Source organism: Solanum dulcamara, chromosome 10, assembly GCF_947179165.1.
Source record: "Solanum dulcamara chromosome 10, daSolDulc1.2, whole genome shotgun sequence".
Lineage (NCBI taxonomy): Eukaryota > Viridiplantae > Streptophyta > Magnoliopsida > Solanales > Solanaceae > Solanum > Solanum dulcamara.
The window spans coordinates 876,153-889,914 of NC_077246.1; the positions used below are offsets into that span (position 1 = coordinate 876,153).

The 13,762-nt window shown below is 36.5% G+C and overlaps 3 protein-coding genes across 6 annotated transcripts; 1 reads left to right on the forward strand and 2 right to left on the reverse strand.

Moving 5' to 3' along the window:
* Positions 1–3,534, reverse strand: LOC129870551 (pyruvate dehydrogenase E1 component subunit alpha-3, chloroplastic-like). The gene is made up of 3 exons (XM_055945369.1): positions 3,070–3,534; positions 1,389–2,169; positions 1–516 (listed from the first exon to the last, which is right to left on the reverse strand). The coding sequence occupies exons 1-3, from the start codon at positions 3,331–3,333 to the stop codon at positions 239–241; spliced, it is 1,323 nt and encodes a 440-aa protein (XP_055801344.1). The 5' UTR covers positions 3,334–3,534; the 3' UTR covers positions 1–238.
* Positions 3,535–4,475: 941 nt separating this feature from the next.
* LOC129870222 (zinc finger CCCH domain-containing protein 16) lies at positions 4,476–11,249 on the forward strand. 4 transcript variants are annotated; one of them, XM_055944910.1, is made up of 10 exons: positions 4,477–4,644; positions 6,278–6,482; positions 7,146–7,234; positions 7,325–7,420; positions 8,217–8,307; positions 8,607–9,037; positions 9,543–9,658; positions 9,732–9,936; positions 10,100–10,172; positions 10,934–11,249. In XM_055944910.1, exons 1-10 carry the CDS (start codon positions 4,601–4,603, stop codon positions 10,970–10,972), a joined length of 1,389 nt encoding a protein of 462 aa, XP_055800885.1. In that variant the 5' UTR covers positions 4,477–4,600; the 3' UTR covers positions 10,973–11,249. The 4 variants fall into 4 exon arrangements, with proteins under 4 accessions (XP_055800886.1, XP_055800887.1, XP_055800888.1 ...); XM_055944911.1 differs by lacking the exons at positions 9,732–9,936; positions 10,100–10,172; positions 10,934–11,249 and adding an exon at positions 9,239–9,411 and having other exon boundaries at positions 4,476–4,644; positions 8,607–9,063; positions 9,543–9,631; XM_055944912.1 differs by lacking the exons at positions 9,732–9,936; positions 10,100–10,172; positions 10,934–11,249 and adding an exon at positions 9,239–9,381 and having other exon boundaries at positions 4,476–4,644; positions 8,607–9,063; positions 9,543–9,626.
* Positions 11,250–11,371: 122 nt separating this feature from the next.
* On the reverse strand, positions 11,372–13,645 carry LOC129870223 (uncharacterized). The gene is made up of 2 exons (XM_055944914.1): positions 13,367–13,645; positions 11,372–11,913 (listed from the first exon to the last, which is right to left on the reverse strand). Exons 1-2 carry the CDS (start codon positions 13,526–13,528, stop codon positions 11,767–11,769), a joined length of 309 nt encoding a protein of 102 aa, XP_055800889.1. The 5' UTR covers positions 13,529–13,645; the 3' UTR covers positions 11,372–11,766.
* Positions 13,646–13,762: the final 117 nt, after the last annotated feature.

Consider the following 13,762-nt stretch of genomic DNA (forward strand, 5'->3'; position numbering starts at 1 on the left):
TGCATAAAAAGGAAAGTGAGGCATTTCAGATTTTGTTGTTCATGATATAATACAACTTGAAAACAATGTGAAAGTAAAAAAAGAAGAGAAAACTCCGACCTAAATTGAAATAATAAAGTACCTTATACCAAACTTTCTAATACGAAGGACACCGAGACATTTCTAGTAGTACAATTGGTAATCACTAATTCAGTAATTGAAAACCTGATATCATTGAATATTGAATGTGCCTTGAGACCTAGACATGAGCAGTGCCTTCAGTGAACTTGGGATCTTCACATCTGTACCTTCCATCAGGCCCAATTCCAAAGCCCTTTGGATCAGCAAACACGTTCTCAAGTAGCTGGCTACGAACAGGATGAGGGCTTTCATCGGCAAACTCAACAGCTTCTTCAACCAGTTCATCAATCTTCTTATCAATGGCCTTCAACTCTGCTTCACTTGTCAGATTGTTCTCAAACATATACTTCTTCAAGGCACTGATAGGATCTCGTGCAGCATAATGGTTCTTTTCAGCTGCCAAGATGAACAGATTAAGGTCAAATAAGAGAAATCATTGGCTAATAGCCTCTGGCAGAAATGCAAGGCAAGGCTGCGTACAATAGACCCTTGTGGTCAGGCCCTTCCCCGGACCCCGCGCATAGCGGGAGCTTTAGTGCACCGGGCTGCCCTTTATTGGCTAATAATATACAACAATAAAAGACAGATTTCAGAGGCTAATTATATTATAAGCTGTCATTAAAATTAATAGCATTTCAAAACTGGAGTTTTGCCCACGAGAGCAGTTTTGTTGTGCATAGTATTCTTATGTTGTCTATGATCTATATACTTCATCTGCAGTATACAAATAGGGGGTTGATCCTCAGACGCTCATACTTAAATTTTTGGTCTTAAATGGAAACAATAAAGATCAAAGGGTGAAAAATGTTCATTGCACACACTTTACCAATGCCATAATAGATTTTCTCACATTTCTTAAGCACTACAATTTCCATAGTCTTCAATCAGTTTGTCACTTTGCGATAGATCAAAATCCTGATATCATGTTATTCACTATTTCTAACTACAAACAGCACAACAACAACAACAATATAAAGCAAAGCCTCAACTCCAACCTAACTATTGTTTTTCCACGAAAAGGGTCACAGTGCAATGAAACCACATTTAACAAAGCCTACAGAAAAGCTACCTGAGTTTTATGAGATAAGACTAATAGCATATAAAGAGTATGTAACGGTTGGTACATTCAACAAGTTGAAAACATATGCTAAAGCCAGAGTCTGGTACTACTAATATCAGTAGTAGCAGTAATAAAAGAAATAAAGCTGACTGGATTATGGAGATATAAAATAAGTAAAATATAAACAAAAGGGGATTGGAATTCTTACCGGGGTCACGAAGCTCATCTGGATCGGCCAAAGAGTGTCCTCTAAACCGGTAAGTCTCACACTCAACCAGAGTGGGACCATCGCCCCTCCTAGCTCTGGCAACAGCTTCCTTTGCTACCTCCCTCACCTTCAACACATCCATGCCATCAACATGAACCCCAGGCATCCCGAAGGCAGGACCTTTCTTCCAAATTTCAGGATCTGAAGTAGATCTCAAGTGAGACATGCCAATAGCCCACAGATTGTTCTCCACAACAAATATAATGGGCAATTTCCACAGAGCAGCCATGTTCAAACACTCAAAGAACTGGCCATTGTTGCAAGTTCCATCACCAAAGAAGGCCATAGTTACATGATCACAATCTGCCTCTTTCATGACCTCCCTTCTATACTTGCTAGTGAAGGCGGCACCTGTTGCCACAGGGATACCCTCACCAATGAAAGCGAAACCACCAAGAACGTTATGCTCTTTAGAGAACATGTGCATGGAGCCACCCTGGCCTCTGCAACAGCCAGTGTTCTTCCCAAAGAGCTCACTCATCACTTGACGTGCTGGAACCCCTTTGCTCAATGCATGGACGTGATCACGATAAGTGCTAACCACAGAATCCTCCTTCTTCAGTAGCCTAATGAACCCAGTAGAGACTGCCTCTTGGCCGTTGTACAAATGCACAAAACCAAACATTTTCCCCCTGTAATACATTTGGGCACACATGTCCTCAAAGGCTCTTCCCAGAACCATATCTTCGTACAACTCCAACCCTTCATCCTTGGTAATTAACTAGATTGACAAGACACAAACAAAATTGAATTAAAACTAGAATTATTTACAGTTGAGTGAATTAACACAAACAAATACAAAAATAACTACTCTCGGTATAATTTTATATAATATTGTTACTAGTTTTAGTCTTTTAGAGCTTATTACAATTTTTCTTCGACTACAACTTTTGGAACATTTTTAGATATTTTTTATCACAGTAAAGATATGGCAACTGAGCCTAACTCAACCTCATAAGCTAACTCTCAAGGGACCAACGTGGGCTCTAACCCACTCTAACACCCCAACCTCGTCACGCCTAGGTCCAACTGGAGCGTGGACTGGAATCCCAGACAGAGATGGACGTGGTACTAATATAATGTAAAGATATGACACCTAAGTCTAACTCAACCCAAAAGCCAGCTCTTGAAGGGAGGATCACCTAAGTCCATATCAACAAACCACCTTTCCATTCCCCAATCAATGTAAGACTCTAACCCACTCTAACAATTACAAAAACTTGTGCATTAGTTTTCTTAGTTGCGAAATATGTAAATCTTGTTTCAAAAACAATAATCAATATCCGAATTCACACAATGCTTCCAATCTTACAGTTCCAAGGTATGTAAATTTCATACTCCACATCGGAATTCACACCAAACTTTATATGCTAAATCGTCATTCTTTACGTAACACAAGCACTAAATCAACAGAAATCCACTTCAAAACACCCAATAATTTAAGCAACCATGACCCAATTGAAAAAAAAAACAGCTCATAAGACCAAAACAAACATAAATTGTGATGAAAATTAGAAAAAAAATCTCATTCCCATTTGCCTTAGGTGCACGCAAGCAGGCTCAAACAACACGATTATCAAAAAGAATTCTTTTTTTAGGAAATATCAAAAAATGCAAGTACCAGATTGGAGAGTGAGGAGTCTATATTGAGCTTCTTGTCCTTGACAACCTCAGAAACAGCAAGAACACCTTTAGATTGGCGTTGTGAGTTCTGAGACGAAAAGGGTTTCTTCACATAGAGTTTCTTTGCTGATCCAAGAAAAAAGGAGCTGTCTTTAAGCTGATTTCCCAAAAGGGTCTTCTTCTTCTTGTTGTCAGTGGATCTGGTGGAGTTGAGAGAATGCAAGATTTTTGTAACAGAAAAAGAGGAGGCTGAGGCAGCCATGATTACAGAGAAATTTGATGGGATTTTTATGGAAGAAGAGGAAGTGATATATAAAGGAAGAAGAGAGCGGAGAAAACAAGAAGAGGGAAATGAAAGCAAATTGTTGGAATAACCGTCAAGAACTCCAAGGGGGGAGTTTGCCTAGAAAATCCACTCTTTTGTGGGCACATTTTGGCCTAATAATTTGATGAACCATTAAGTCCCAACTCCCACCCTCAATTCCATTCTGTTTTTTCTTCTTGTTTTTTCACACTGCGTTTATTATGTATAGAAATTTGATTAATCTCAATTTTCATTACGTAGAGCTTATTTGGAAAATATATTTATATTTAAAATTTGAAATCGAGCTGAGACCTCTGATTAATTGGGGTTTTTGAATATGATTTGTTTTTTGTAAATAAATTTTTATTTAACTTGTTGAATAATTTACATTTCATCGATTTGTATTATATAACGAGCTAATGAATACTATTCTCGTTGTTATTGAATCTGTCAATTAAATTCATCATAAGATTTATAATGATCTAACCTGCAATTCTTTGGCACTTTTCTGAAAAAATTTCTAGTTAAGGAGAGCTAAACTTTACTAAGATTTTGTCTTCTGCCTTTGCACTTGAGAGACAACTTTTTGTTCAATTGGAGGAAATTTTTGTACGTCTCTGTTATCTTTTGAGAACTTTATGATTCAAAAGTGCAGTCTACCTGAGATTGTATCTTAGTTGTCTAGACAACCTAGGTTATTTTTACTTTCGCTAACTCTTCTGTGGTGAGAAAACTTGAAAAGGGTAATTTTTTATTTTACTTATTTGTTTTGAAAAAAGATGTTTTTAAAATTAAGATATTTAATAAAGTATTTTAATCTTTAAATATCTCCAAATTTCAATTTTTATTCTTATGCTATCTCTGATCTATCTAAGCAAATTTAACTTTAATTAATTCATATGTGCATAGTTTAGTGTGTTGTTTTCTTCATATGAGGGTAATTTAGGTATAAAATATATATACAAAGAGACCAAAAACTCTGTATATATATATATTACTCCACATGGAACTAAAAACAATATTCATTACTCCCCAAAAATAGAAAAAAAAAAAAGACAAAACCCCAACACCCCTTCTTTTTTTATTTTTTTATAAATAGACCCAAGATTTTACCTGAGGGACGATTCTGCTGGTCAGTCCACAAATTCTCTCTATTATTTGCACCTTCCAAGTTAGTGTAAAGCTGAGAAGTGAAGAAAGAAGAAGCAAAAAAGGACTTAAAGCTATGCCCCCAAGGAAAGAACTCTGCAGGAATTTTATGCGGGGCAGGTAAAATAAAATAAATTTTGGGTTTAATTTACAATTCGCATACTTTATTATGCATAGGATTCTTGATTAACCCTTGAAACCTTCATGTCAAGATTCAATTTTTATTTCGTTTTCTTGCTTCCCTAATTCTTATAAAGGTGTAGAGTTGAGTAAAAATAGTTTCTTTCAACATTGTATGGTGGGGGTGAGGTGGGAGTGGGTGGGGGATGAATTTAGAGGATTCATATTGTTGACTAGTTGCTTAGGATTGATGGGAAGTTGGTTGATTGAATTGATTGTTGTACTCATCTTTATGGTAATGGTTGAAAGATCATAGCTTAGTAAAGTCATGAGCTTTAGCGATAAAGGGTGTGGCCCGGTGGTTAATGAAGTAGGTTGAGAATCGTGATGTCTCAAATTCAAATCCCAACAAAGGTGGAAACACTAGGTGATTTCTTAATAGTTGTTCAAGTCTAGTGGACAGAGTTATATGGTATCTATGTTGGTGGGAGGTAGTAGAATATCCTGTGGAATTATTCGAGGTGCTTGCAAGCTATCGAAGTAAAAATTTGGGCTTAATTTACAATTCACATAATTTGTAATGCATATATTCATAGGGTTCTTGATAAACCCTTGAAATCTTCATGTCAAGATTCTATTTTTTTTGTTTTCTTGCTTCCCTAATCCTTCTAACGCATCCTTAGAATGATAAAGGAGTAGAGTTGAGTAAATAGTTCCTTTAAACATTGTATGGGGTGGGGTGGGGGGATGAATTGAGAATAAATTTAGAATATTCATATAGCACTAGTTGTTTAGGATTGATGGGAAGTTGGCTGATTGATTGTTGTTCTCATCCAGCATCTTTACGGTAATGGTTGAAAGATCCTAGCCAAGTAAAGTCATGAGCTTTAACGTCAAAGGGTGTGGCCAGTGGTTAATGAAGTGGGTTTGATTCAGGTTCAAATCCCAGCAAAGGCAAAAATATTACTCCCTCCGTTTAAATTTATTTTTCTTACTTTTCTTGTTAATCCGTTTCAAAAACAATTGTCTCATTCTTTTTTCTGGCAACTCATCAAGGATGTATGTTAAGCATGCCTCTTACTTACATAGTGCGGGATAACAGGGACCTACCAAAACGTTAAATGGAAGTGGGGGGACAGATCCCTGATTGAACCTTTTTTATTTTTTTATATATCGGGATATATAAAGCTAGGGTGGGAAGTGTACTCTGGGGAGGTAGGAGGTTGTATTTTTTTATCATTACATAATATTGACCTCAGATCAAATAATAATTGTTATGGATATTCCATCTTAGAACGTAGAAAGGTGGTGTTTTCTGTGATGTCGTAGAAAATAAAAATGATGTCTTAACTTAAAATATAGAAAGTGTTATTTAAATTAGTAGTTCTTTATGGGAGTCGAGCAATCCTTGTTTAAATTAGAATAATAATTGTTATGGATATTCCATCTTAGAACGTTGAAAGGTGATGTTTGCTGTGATATCGTAGAAAATAAAAATGATGTCTTAACTTAAAATATAGAAAGTGTTATTTAAATTAGTAGTTCTTTATGGGAGTCGAGCAATCCTTGTTATGATTAGGTTCCTTTGTGAAAGTGTGAAAAACAGGATCTGATCGTTATCTTAATCATCCAGTTGTCAATATGGTGAACGTTGTAAATTTCTTCATGCTGCCCAACAACAAACGAAGCCAAATCCATTTGGATTTGGCAGCCAATCCACTAATTTCCAGAGTACAAATATGCCACAAACAAAGCCCAACCCTTTTGGTTTTGGTGTTCAGAGTAACTCCCAGCCAAGAGGGTCCAATGATATGGGGCTCAAACAGAGTCAATACAAGGTACTTTAGCTGTTACTCTCCAATTGTAGCTAGTTGCTGCAGATTATTTTAGCATTTATTATTATTTAATACAAATACTATGCTCCCCCAGTATGATTTTGAGGAATCTTCACTCCATATTCTCAATTTTATCTGCTAATACATGATACGGTATAATGCTGCTCAAGATATTTTAATCCTGGACACTAGAATTCATATCATTCTTTATTTTTATGTCTCGGCGCAATTGTTCACGTGTTCCAGTGAATCTATGAACTATACATAAGTATGTGGAGTTCAATACTTACTGTTTCGTTTTGTGGTAATTTAACTTTTCTACTGTTAGTAGTTACATACTGTTTTCATCAGAAATAGTTTACTGGTGAGTCAATATCTATGTTTGGTTTTGTTGGGACTTCCTGTATTATGTATTATTTCTTTATCAGATTAAATGACATATTTATGTAATAAAACTATGATTATGGACTTTTGCATGAGTGTGCGTATATTCAATTCTATCCAGATTTCTTGGTGCTATGAAGAATTAAAATGATGAATCAGTCTTATGATATCGGTAAAATCTTGGTGACCTAGCAGTAAACTCTACCAGGACTATGCCATCAGGCACTATCTTGGCATGCTACATGATGCACATTAACTTCTTCTTTTTTTCTTCGTGTTTAGCCTTTTGAAAACAAGTGGACTCGTTCTACAAGTACCAACAGTTCTTCATTGCGGCATTCTGACAATCAGCCTGTAGCACCTAATCACACGTGAGTTCTCTGTGGCACAAACATTTCTGTTTTGCATTTAGCTTTATGATTTAAGTGGGAATTAATGGTTTGGTTCTGCTATATGTGAAGCTGCACAGATGCTGAGTCATGCAGAAGTCAAATTGTGGAAGATTTTAACAATGAGAAACCATTGTGGCTTCTTACCTGCTATGGTCATCGTAAAAAGTATGCTTTAGATCTTATCTTTACTTCACTCACTTTGCTAAATCAGCTTGCCTCATACTTTGAGTTTCTCTCATGAATAAGATCCATTGAAGATTATTCTATTTTTGTTTGGCGAGTCATCCAGTTTCTTTTTTTAGTATTTAATTGGGATATGAAGATCCCCTGCCCTCTCTTTTATTTGCCAATTAAGTACTCATCCAGCTACTTTAATTATTATTAAAAGTTAATGAGTTGGAAAAGGAAGATGTCTAACCCTTCGCTTTCATTTGCCATTTTATGTACTTTTATCTCTTATCAGAGATTTAGAGACTGCTCAGCAGAACCCATAGAGTTCTCTCTCTTCCCTGAATGATCTACTACTCAAAGCACGAATCATGCATTAACGAAAATACTAGTATAACTTTTTATTTTGTGCTTTTTATCAGCTAATACCTCCATATTTGTTCTTCTAACTTGTAATTGACGACTTTACAACTGCCTGTCTTGGGAATGACAATTTTTCAAATCTTAGTCTGAGGAATTTTGGTTGGAGAAGTGATTGCATCTTTTCTCTTGCTTTTCAAACTCAACTATCATATGCAGTGCACTTGTGGCAACTATTCTAGAGAGTGTCCTCTTAGTTTCTACCCTTTCTCTATTCTAAAACTGAAAGTAGAAAAAAAAACCAATTTTTTATTCTATGGAACCCTGCAAATATCTGGCGGGCTCAGATTTCAATTCTATGTACACATGCCTGTTTTGTGAACTTGGTAAATCATAGAAATTGATCAGCAGTTGCACTTTCTTTTGTATGCAGTGGTCCATGTGATATTACCGGTGATGTTAGCTATGAAGAGCTGCGAGCAGCAGCATATGATGCGAAACATGGACAGAGCTTGATGTCTATTGTAAGACACCATCCTTGCTACCTTCTTGGCTGATACTGCTTGATGCAATTGAAAATTGTTTTCATTATCTGAGTATATGCATAAATGCAATTTGCTCTCAAAATTCAAGCAAACAATTTTATCTTATCGAAAAGGAAGACTTCTAAGTGAAGCAGAGAGCTTTAGATTAGTTAGAGAGAGGACTACCTTAACATGATTCACAACTTATTTAGCAAACTCTATCATGTATCATAGCTAATATCATTTTATGAATTTGCTTATAAGTTCTAACACTTTTTTCTGTCCTCGTGTTATTGCAGGTTGAGAGAGAGAGGAGACTGGTTAATTCTAAAGTAGCTGAATTTGAAAATCTATTGCAAAATCCTTATGCATCTACATCGACTTCTGCTCCTAATGCTCAAAGTCCTTTTCCTGGTGCCACACCAAGTGCCTCATTGAGTGTTCAAAGTCCTTTTCCTGGTGCTGCACCAAGTGCCTCATTGAGTGCTCAAAGTCCTTTTCCTGGTGCCGCACCAAGTGCCTCGTTGAGTGCTCAAAGTCCTTTTCCTGGTGCCACACCAAGTGCCTCATTGAGTGCTCAAAGTCCTTTTCCTGGTGCCGCACCAAGTGCCTCATTGAGTGCTCAAAGTCCTTTTCCTGGTGCCGCACCAAATGTCTCGATGAGTGCTCAAAGCAGTTTTCCTCCTTCAGCCTCAAGTTTTAGTCAGTTGGGAGTCATGCTGAATACAGGGTTAGAACTGATGCATAAGAACCTACGTTAGTGCATTTATATTAGAATTTTTGGCTTCTTTGATAAGTAAATTTTATTTTCCTATTACAAAATCAATTAGTAATGAGCTAATAAAATCTGTCATAGCAACATCTTCATACACATGATTTAATTTACATCCAACAAGCCAATAAACTAAGACATTTATATTTCATTATGTAGATAGCTGCAGCTTTTCCTTGAAAACACAGCTGGTCTCTGTGCTTGCTGACCGCCCATCATACGAAGATTGGAATTGTCTTCCAAATCTTCCTCTGTTCCTTTTTCATATAACATCCAGCACTGAAGTTCTTTAACCGTCTTTGGTAGTAGTCAGTTGATTCCGTGAATACTAGGTTGAGAAGTTACTGAGCAATTCAAAACAATAAAAAAATTATTTTTCTCACATGTAGTGTCTACCATAAATCTGCATATGCTAGAGTTTTGGCTTTTACCAGCTTCTGACTTCATTTTTTCAAATTAACAGGACTTCAACTCCACCAACTATTACATTTGGGCAACCCAATCTCCCTGGGAACTCTTTTAAGATGTCAAATTCGTCTGGGACGAGTGCTTTTTCATCTGGGAATACATCAGCAGCAGGTAATTTGACACGGTTTTTTGAGTATTGTCAGTTCTTGAGTATGCGTTTTATTTAGCTTGACTTTGTTTGCAGGTTCCTTTGGCTTCGGAACCCAAGTCCCTACCCAGCCGTATCAAAATCCTTCCACTCCCAGCAATATTTCCGCAAGTTCTGGGAGGAACTTATTTTCCACCTCAATGACTTCACCACATTTTGCTAATCCCTCTGGTGGCCAACTTCCTACTCCTTCTCAGGGGCTTTTTTCTGTTACGGCGTCCCCTGTCAGTATCAACTTGACGTAAGTTCCAGCAGTAGTTACTTAACTTGCCATGATTATTATTTAGACTATGGAGAATTAAATCATCAATAATTTGCTCTTTCCATTTTTCTATTGAAGTTTGAAATCGTAACTTTTTGATGAGGTCCTTTTGGTTTTTCTTTCTGATGCCCTTGTTTTGCAGGAATACTGCATCAACAGAGGACTTCAGCGGGGATAACAGCATTTGGACAAAGAAGGAATGGAAAATTGGGGAGGTACGCTCTAAATATCTTTCTTTCTTTTGGGCATTTTGAATCAAGAGACTTCAACAACATAACATACCGAGTTAAATCCCACTAGTGGAGTCTGGGGGGTAGAGTACGCAGACCTTACCCGAGGCTGTTTCCAAAGGACCCTCAGCTCATTTTGATTCAAGAGACCTTGTAGAAAACTAAATATAAAAGTAACTTGAAAATGTCTCGATGGGATTATGGTCATACAGTTCTGTATGATCGAAGAGTATCATATGTGGTTTGAAATATGATACTGGAACGTCGTAGCGCCCCAGAAGAGTCTATTCATTTATAGCATTCCGTTATGTGTTTAGCCAATTTTGACAGTTGATATATGGTGCATCTGCAAGCATGTCTACATATGTATTTCATTCAGTGCTAGCGTAAAACATTCAATTAACAATTTTTATAACATATTAAAGTCGGATGTATGTTATTTATGGTATTTATGTTATTATCCAATAATAATATCTACTGTTTTTTGTGCTTTGATTATACTATTGTTTGGACCGTTTTCGTCATCTACTTATTTACTCTAATATTCTTGTCTGACCTTTTTCTATGCTTTTATTGAGCCGAGGGTCTTTCGGAAACAGCCGTCCTACATTGGTAGGAGTCAGGTCTGCGTACACTCTACCCTCCCCAGACCCCACGATGTGGGATTTCACTGGGTTGTTGTTGTTGTTGTATTAAAGTCGTCCATTGTTCGTGCTTTTAAATTTTTGTTGCTTTTTTATTTTCAGATTCCAGAAGAAGCGCCCCCAGACAGATATGTTTTCTAGGAATGCTTCTGGTACCTGACTATTGAAGGTTTTCAGATTAAATCAGATACAGAAGAAACTTTGTTCTTGTGTCGACGCAGAAGCAGAAATTTTTGGGCATTTGATTAAGTTCCTACATAGTTATGCTTGTGAAAAGGGGTTTACCATATCTTCTTCCTTTATTGCACTCTTGAAGAGGGCTAAAATACTGTTTTCTTCTGCTGTTTAAAGAGTTGTAATATCATCAGGTTGTTAGCTTATGTATGTTCCGCTATTTATATGAAAAGAAAAGGCAGAAGACAAATAAATTGATTCTTTACACTTATTTGAGAAGTTATAGTAAGTCAAATTTTGATTCTGGGGAAAAAATAGACTCTGTCACTACGTTTAAGAGCTATTAAGATGCACAACCCAGACAAATTCACAATAAAAAGATGAAATGACCATAGCCAGTAATAACAGTAACACGAGAGAACCATAATTTGTGCCAAAGTTGAGATTAGATACTATGGAAAAAGACAATAAGGCAATTGCAGGACATATAACATTTAGTTGCTTTACAGCCTTGAATATTATGAATTCCTACTTTCTCAGAAGCCTTCACTGACTCCTAATTTGGCTGTTAGGGTTTATTGACCAATGCAGACCATTTTAAACCTGGAAAACACCAGTTTCCGACTGGCATGGTCTTCAATATAGATGATCAACGACGAAACAGCAGCTGACATTTACTTGTTTCTCAGTAGACGAACAAAAACATCAAAAAGTTCAGTAAATAGGCAATTTGTTCTGGATACAGTGTTTCTCTTTCAGCTCTAACTAGCATTAGGGGGCACTTCAGCCTTGTTGGTCGTCCCAGTGGTAGTTCGTGGTGGAGGCACATAAATTCTTGCTCTTTTCAAAATTTCAGCTACAACCCAGTGCTTACGCTTGCTCAGTGGTCTTGAATGATCCAACTTAACCTGAAAGTGGAATTTCATCTAGAACTCATTATCTTGTTCACAAGTTGCACCAAATCTAGCTACATTAGTGAGTGTGTACAAAATTGAGATATACTGATCTTATAAAAGCAAGCAGGAAGTTGACAGAATGACGGTCAGATTCAATGCACTTCACATCAAAAACGTAATTTGTAGTTCTACTGCGATGACATTAACCATCCTGACAAATCAATGCAGATATATAAGAGTTGAACACACCGCAGCTAGATATTAAATTATGATTTGACAAGGGAAAATGTAAAAGGACCTTTAATCACATGAAGCAAGAATATACATCATTTACACTTAATTTTCACCATTATATTTGAATCCACACGTCTTTCCCTTCACTAAAAATATGTATCCCACCACTCCCCTTTTTTCTCAAACTTGTGATTAGAAGTGTATTTCATATATCATACTTGCTAATATTCAAGGAAAGTCTAACCTTTTCTCTAGTCTTGTATAACTTGAGGCGTGATATGATTAGAAATGCCATTAAGAGAACACGACAATCAACCACAACACAATCCCAAAGTAATTATGGTCCATAATGGAAATCCTCTTAACCAGTTCCACTCTAATTTAGTCTTCAGAGGCTTAGCATAATTAGACTATAACCTATCATAGACCCCTTTTTTATCCATAGTTGATAGCATCACTAACAGAGAATCAACTGAAAATATGGAGGATTCACCAACTTCATGTACTCATAAACAGATTACAAGCACATAAGGTAAGGAACACATTGCCAACTAAGAATTTAGATTAAAATGGAGCTTCACAATGAGTCCAGGGATGCATAATTTTAGGTGCTAAACCTGTTCCCAAAAGACCAATTATCCAAAATTCCTCCAACTCACTTTTCTTCGGATGGATCATAGGACAACTTCCATCACATGACCCTCAAACCCAACCTGTGGTAGATTTTGGGAGACAAAGTCTTCTTTATTCTTCATTGAAGCAAACAATTATTTTGGAGTCTCCTTGCGTGTTTACAAGCTCATAATTTAAAACGCTTCAATTCAGGTACCAAAATAACATCAGGCAGCAGCAACATTCCCACGAAAAAAATCCAATTTTTAACCAAATTCATGTATCAATACACAGATCACAAAGAAAGATTATAGAGAAAAGAAATGGCTAATCATGAATTAAGAAATAAAATGAATCTCTACAATGAGTATAGGTATGGGTAATTTTAGGTGTTCCTACATTTTAAATTGAAACAAGCAATTATTTTGAAGCCAATTGCAAGTTAACAAGCTCATAATAAAAGCACAATTATTTTCACCTAATTCCACTACACACAAACAGATTACAAGCACAGTAGATCAGAAAGGGAAAAAAGTAACAAATTTTTTAAAAAAAATTAAATATATATATATATATATATATATAGAGAGAGAGAGAGAGAGGGAGAGAGTGTAGATACGCGGTCACCGATGTTGCATTCATCCTTCTCATCATGAGCCATGAATTTGGAGGTCCGTTTGACATATCGATTGTAAACCTTGTTGTGGAAGAGTCTATCCACAGCCACCACTACTGATTTCTGCATCTTGTTCGACACTACTGTTCCTACTACCGGCTTCATCTTCCTCCTCCGTCGTCTTCTTCGGCCTAAACCCTAGAAATCACAGTACTAAAACCACCGTCTACGGCGAAAACCCTATCACCCTCTGACGACGTCGTTAGCTTTTAAACTTCCGTTTATACACTAAAAATCAATATGATGAGTGTGAACCATTTTTTCCTTTAATTAGTAATAAAGTTGGTTTTGCATCCACCTAAGTTATTTTCTCATACATTTTGACCCCTTAAATTTTAT